Source organism: Dromaius novaehollandiae, chromosome 27 (genome assembly GCF_036370855.1).
Source record: "Dromaius novaehollandiae isolate bDroNov1 chromosome 27, bDroNov1.hap1, whole genome shotgun sequence".
NCBI lineage: Eukaryota > Metazoa > Chordata > Aves > Casuariiformes > Dromaiidae > Dromaius > Dromaius novaehollandiae.
The window spans coordinates 2,999,139-3,003,912 of record NC_088124.1 but is presented as its reverse complement, the minus strand read 5'-3'; the positions used below and the strand labels follow the sequence as shown (position 1 = coordinate 3,003,912).

The 4,774-nt window shown below is 65.1% G+C and overlaps 1 protein-coding gene across 1 annotated transcript; it reads right to left on the bottom strand.

The window, feature by feature from the left end:
- Positions 1–369: 369 nt before the first annotated feature.
- Positions 370–4,310, bottom strand: PIM1 (Pim-1 proto-oncogene, serine/threonine kinase). Its single transcript, XM_064498011.1, has 6 exons — positions 3,941–4,310; positions 3,740–3,846; positions 3,594–3,644; positions 3,117–3,483; positions 2,193–2,369; positions 370–1,902 (listed from the first exon to the last, which is right to left on the bottom strand). Exons 1-6 carry the CDS (start codon positions 4,020–4,022, stop codon positions 1,745–1,747), a joined length of 942 nt encoding a protein of 313 aa, XP_064354081.1. The 5' UTR covers positions 4,023–4,310; the 3' UTR covers positions 370–1,744.
- Between the last annotated feature and the right edge of the window lie 464 nt (positions 4,311–4,774).

Here is a 4,774-nt window from a genome sequence, read left to right as displayed (position 1 = left end):
CCGGAGCAACAGGATCCGCGTTACCAAAATTTAATTTGGCTGACAACATCCGGCGTTGCGCAAGGGCGCTTTGATGTTTGTTTACGCGCCGCTCCCAGCGCGCGCTCCACGCCGCCGGCGCAGCCGCCCGCGGATGAATGGGGACGAGGAGGGCTCCGCGCCCCTTTGATCTCTCCCCGGAGACTCGCCCGCTCCTCCGTGCGCCCTGCGGAGGGCTGGATCCAGCCCTCGCCGGGCTGCTTTGGGCTGGCTGGTCCCGGCAAGCCTTTGGGTGGGACCTTCGGAGTTTGCGTCGGATCCTCCGGCGGCCCGCTCGCTCCCAGCTCCCCTCTTCCCGCGCGCCCCGCAATAAGAGACGTCGCCATGGGATCAAGTAATTTTGTTTTTATTTAAAACCGCATGTATAAAAAAAATAAGATTTCTGAATTCCCCTGTACAATATTAACTATTAACAAAAACCCGCTGGCTACACACCGGTGACACGTACAGACTCGACAGTGCAGACAGCCCTGGCCAGCTCCCCCCACGGCTCGGCGAGAAGAGCGCTAGGTACACACACGCGCAGGACACCCCCCGCCCCAGACAACCCCCCCCACGGGGAAAACCCAAAACTCATCTGCAAACCGAGATCTGCGCGTGGAAGGGAACGACAGCAACCAGAGCTATTTACAGAGAGCTGGGAAGCAGGCGGCTGCTCCGCGCGGCGGCGAGACATCAAACCGAAGCGCTCGGCGAGGCAGGCGGCGAGGCCCGGGGAGGGACGCGGGACGGACACGGAGGCGAGACCCACGCGGGAAACCCGGGGATCAGCGGCTGGAAAAGCGAGGCATGGGTCGGGGACCCACATGAGTTATAAATAAATAAATAAGTTATCCTACTGGCTAGGACCTTTCCTTTAAAAAAAACAAAACAAAAAACAAACCCCCAAACAAATCCATGAAAATAAATTAAAAACAAAACCTGGAGGGGAAAAAAAAAAAAAAAAAAAAGGTAAAATGTTACTATTATTAACAACTGTACACCAAGCTTTGCTCCTGTATAATCCTGTACACATTTACAGCTCAGTTGGGTTGCATTGTTTGTGCATTCGTGAGGGCATGGGAAGCAAGGAGCCGAAGGAAGAAAGTTCACGCGAGGCAGCACACGCTGGAAGCCACGGGAGCTGAAAGATGTTACCCGCTTCGCTCCCGTGTTTCTTCTGACCAAGTTTCTTCTGACCTGTTTCCTTTTCGGAAAGGGAAGAAGTAGCTATATACCCAGGCGAGTCTTGGAAAAAGCAGCAGTGTAGGAAGATTCAAGTATTTCCTCCAGCACAGCCCAGATCGCAACTGAAGGCACTCGGAACACGGTGACAGTGAAGAAGAGACAACTATTTGGACACAACATTTGCCCACCCCCCCCCACCCCCAAAACAGTTTTCCCTGGTTGAAGCTTTTCTCGCTGTGACGTCTCCGATCCTCTCAGTCCCGAATTCAGCAGGCCAGGGACACTCGTGGGAGCGCCCGTAAAACGTCACTGGAAGTTGATTGGCAAGATATCAAGGGAGACAGGACCATTAAGTTCAAGTCCAGGATAGCTAGGTTGGATCGTGGCCACCAGCGCTTAGATGACAGACTCTCCAGTTTGGTCTAGCTCTGGAGTAAGATGTAGATGTTCCCATGTGATGATCCCCACTCAGTGCTACAGTCACAAAGAAGAAGAATTCTGTTTTCTTTTGTTTTTTACAGCCAGGAGATGCAAGGAGTTATTTGCTGGACTCCTGCAGCAGACTGTGCAGGTGGATCTCCGCTGTCTTCTGTGGTAGATGGACACCTTGCATCCAAGAATGGTTTAAAATATCTTCGAAAGATGGCCTGTCCGAGGGTCGCAAGGTCAAACACCATTTGATGAGATCCTGGCATTCTGGGGAGAGAAACCAAGGGTCAGGCGAGGAAGGCCGAGACTCCTGCCCCTCTCGTGTCACCATCCGCGTTACCCCAGCTGTGCTCAGGGCTGCTCCCAACACCCAAATACCCCAATTTTTGGAGGAGAGCGAGCAGGGATGGCAAGGCGAATGCCCACCTTCTCCATCCTCCAAGCAACCAAGGGAGAGATCAAAACCTTCCCTAGGCAGCAAGAGCTGGACGCTTGCGTATCCAGCATCATCTCCTAACGCGTGCTATTCCCCGATGCAAAACCCCCCACGTGCCCACCTGCAGAGACCCTCTGCCGGAAGTACACCTGGCCCCGCACAATCTCTTCGTCGTGCTCGAAGGGGATGTCTCCGCAGACCATGTCGTAGAGCAGCACGCCCAGGGACCACACCGCCGCCGAGCGGCCGTGGTAGCGGTGGTAGCGGATCCACTCCGGAGGGCTGTACACCCTGGTGCCTGCAAGAGACCCGGGGGACTCGTCACACGGGGAAGAGCAGGCATCGCTCAGGGCGAACCGGCGAGGAAATGCTCGTTTTTAACGTCGTTGGGGTTGTTGCAGTTGCGTTCACCCCAGTTGACACTGAGGTGTTGCCACCTTGCAGACGCGATCGATGGCGAGACTCCCACCACCTCCCGCCTGTCGTTTAGCAACAGCGGTGCCGGCTGCCGGTCCCGGACCCGGCGCACGGAGCCGACGTGCTCCCCGGGGAACCGGCCCGCTCCCAAAGCCTCCGGGGAGCCGGGGATGGGGGGAAGCCCCCTCTCCGGGCACCCCAGTGACCCCGGGGAGGGGGGAGGCGGCGGCGGGGGCGGCACCGGCACCGGCGCGACCCGCCCGCCACCACGTGACTCTTGTTTACAAACTTTCGGTTGTAAAAAAAAGCCGCCGGGGCCGGAAGGGGGCAGCAGCGGCCCGGGGAAGGCCCGGGGCCCCGACCGTTACATGCAAAAAAAACCCCCAAGGGAGGGGGGGAAAAACCCGCCCCCCCAATGGGGGAAAAAAACCCAGCGCAGGCAAACGAGGGGCGCGGAGCAGCCGCAGCCCTTCCGCGGCTGCAACGCGGGGCGGCCCGTTTGCAACCCCCCCCCCCCCCCCCCCGGCCGCAGCAAAACGGAATAGAATGAAATAAATAAAATGCAATAAAATAAAACTTTGCACGCAGCTGGCTGCAGGCCGGGGGGGGTGCAGGGCAGCGGGCTCACCGTCGAAATCCGTGTAGACCGTGTCCTTGAGGAGGGCGCCGGAGCCGAAGTCGATGAGCTTGAGCTCGCCGGTGGCGAGGTCGACGAGGATGTTCTCGTCCTTGATGTCGCGGTGCAGGACGCCGCAGCTGTGGCAGTGCCGCACGGCCTCCAGCACCTGGCGGAAGAGCCCCCGCGCCAGCTCCTCGGACAGGGCGCCGCGCTCCGTGATGAAGTCGAAGAGGTCCTGCGCGGCCTCGGGCCGCTCCAGCACCAGCACGAAGCTGTCGGGCCGCTCGAACCAGTCGAGGAGGCGGATGACCCCGCGGAAGCCGCAGCCCACCTTCTTCAGCAGCAGGATCTCCATGGGCACGCGGGTGCCGCCGGGCTGCAACGGGGGGGGGGGGGGGGGGGGGGACACGCCGCCGTCAGCGCCGCCGCCCCGGGGGGCACGGGGCGCCCCCCCCCCCCGGTCGCCGTGTCCCCCCCCGCACTCACCAGCTCGCCCCACTCGGAGATGCGGTCGCGGGCCACGTGCTTGATGGCCACCTGCAAGGCAAGGGCAGCGGCGGGCTGAGCGCGGCGCCCTGCCGGCCCGGCGCCCCCCCCCCGCCCCCCCGCGGCGGGCCGCCCCCCGCACTTACCGGGGCGCCGTCGGAGAGGCGGACGCCCGAGTAGACCGAGCCGAAGCCGCCGCTGCCCAGCAGCGGGCCCACCTGGTACAGCTTCTCCAGCGGCTCCTTCTCCTTGCCTGCGGGCGAGGCAGCGCCGTCAGCGGGGCCGCGCCGAGCCCAACCGGGCCCCCCCCCCCCCCCCGCCCCGAACCGGGCCGAACCGGGCCTCACCTGGCTGCGGCTTGGCCGCGTGCAGCTCCCCGCCGGGCCCCGAGCGCAGATGGGCCAGCGAGTTGATCTTGGAGAGCAGCATCCCGGCCCCCTCGCGCGGCTCCGGGGCCGGCACCACCCGAACCGGAGCGGGCGCCAGCGACGCGGGTCGGGGGGCCGGGCGGCGGCGCAGGGGGGCGCGGCGCGGGGGGGGGCGAGGAGCCGGGCCGGGAGCGGGGGGCGAGAGCGGGGAGCGGGAGCGGGAGCGGCGCGGCTCCTCGGCGCGCTGCCGGGCTCCCGTGCCGCTCGGCTGCTCCGCGCGCTGCCGGGCTCCCGTGTGGCGCGGCGGCTCCGCGCCGGCCGCGGGAGTAGCGGGGGGCGGGGGCGGGCCGGGGAGAGCCGCGGGGCGGCGCCGCGCCGGGCCTCGCCGCGCCGCGCCGCGGGGGCCGCGCCGCCGGCCCCGCCTGCCCCGCCGCGCCGCAGCCAATGGGGCGCCGCCGCGGGCGCGGCCCGCGCGCCGGAGGGGCTGCGCCGGGCCACGACGTGGCGGGAAGGAAAAGGCGCCAAGGGGGGGGCGGGAGCAGGACACGCGCATTGTGTGGGGCCGCCGCGCGCGCCGCCACTCGCCGGTCTGCGTCCGGGCCGCCGCCGCCTGGGGACGCGGTCGCCGGGGCTGCGGTCGCCGGGGCTCCCGTCTGGGGGGGGCGACGCGCGCGGGGGCATTATGAGGTCGCGGGGGCGCTGTGACGTGCGGGGCATCGTATGAGCGCACAGCGGGCGGGGGGGGTCGGTGCGTGACAGGCTGTGTGTGAGGGGTGGGGGGTGCCTTGGGTGTGACAGGTTGTGTGTGAGGGG

Coding starts and splice junctions, on each gene's coding strand:
- PIM1 (XM_064498011.1), bottom strand. CDS start 4,022: ATGCTGCTCTCCAAGATCAACTCGCTGGCCCATCTGCGCTCGGGGCCC. Junction 2,370..3,116: donor GGTCTACACGGATTTCGACG/GTGAGCCCGCTG, acceptor GGTCTCTTGCAG/GCACCAGGGTGTACAGCCCT. Junction 1,903..2,192: donor CCGGCAGAGGGTCTCTGCAG/GTGGGCACGTGG, acceptor TTCTCTCCCCAG/AATGCCAGGATCTCATCAAA.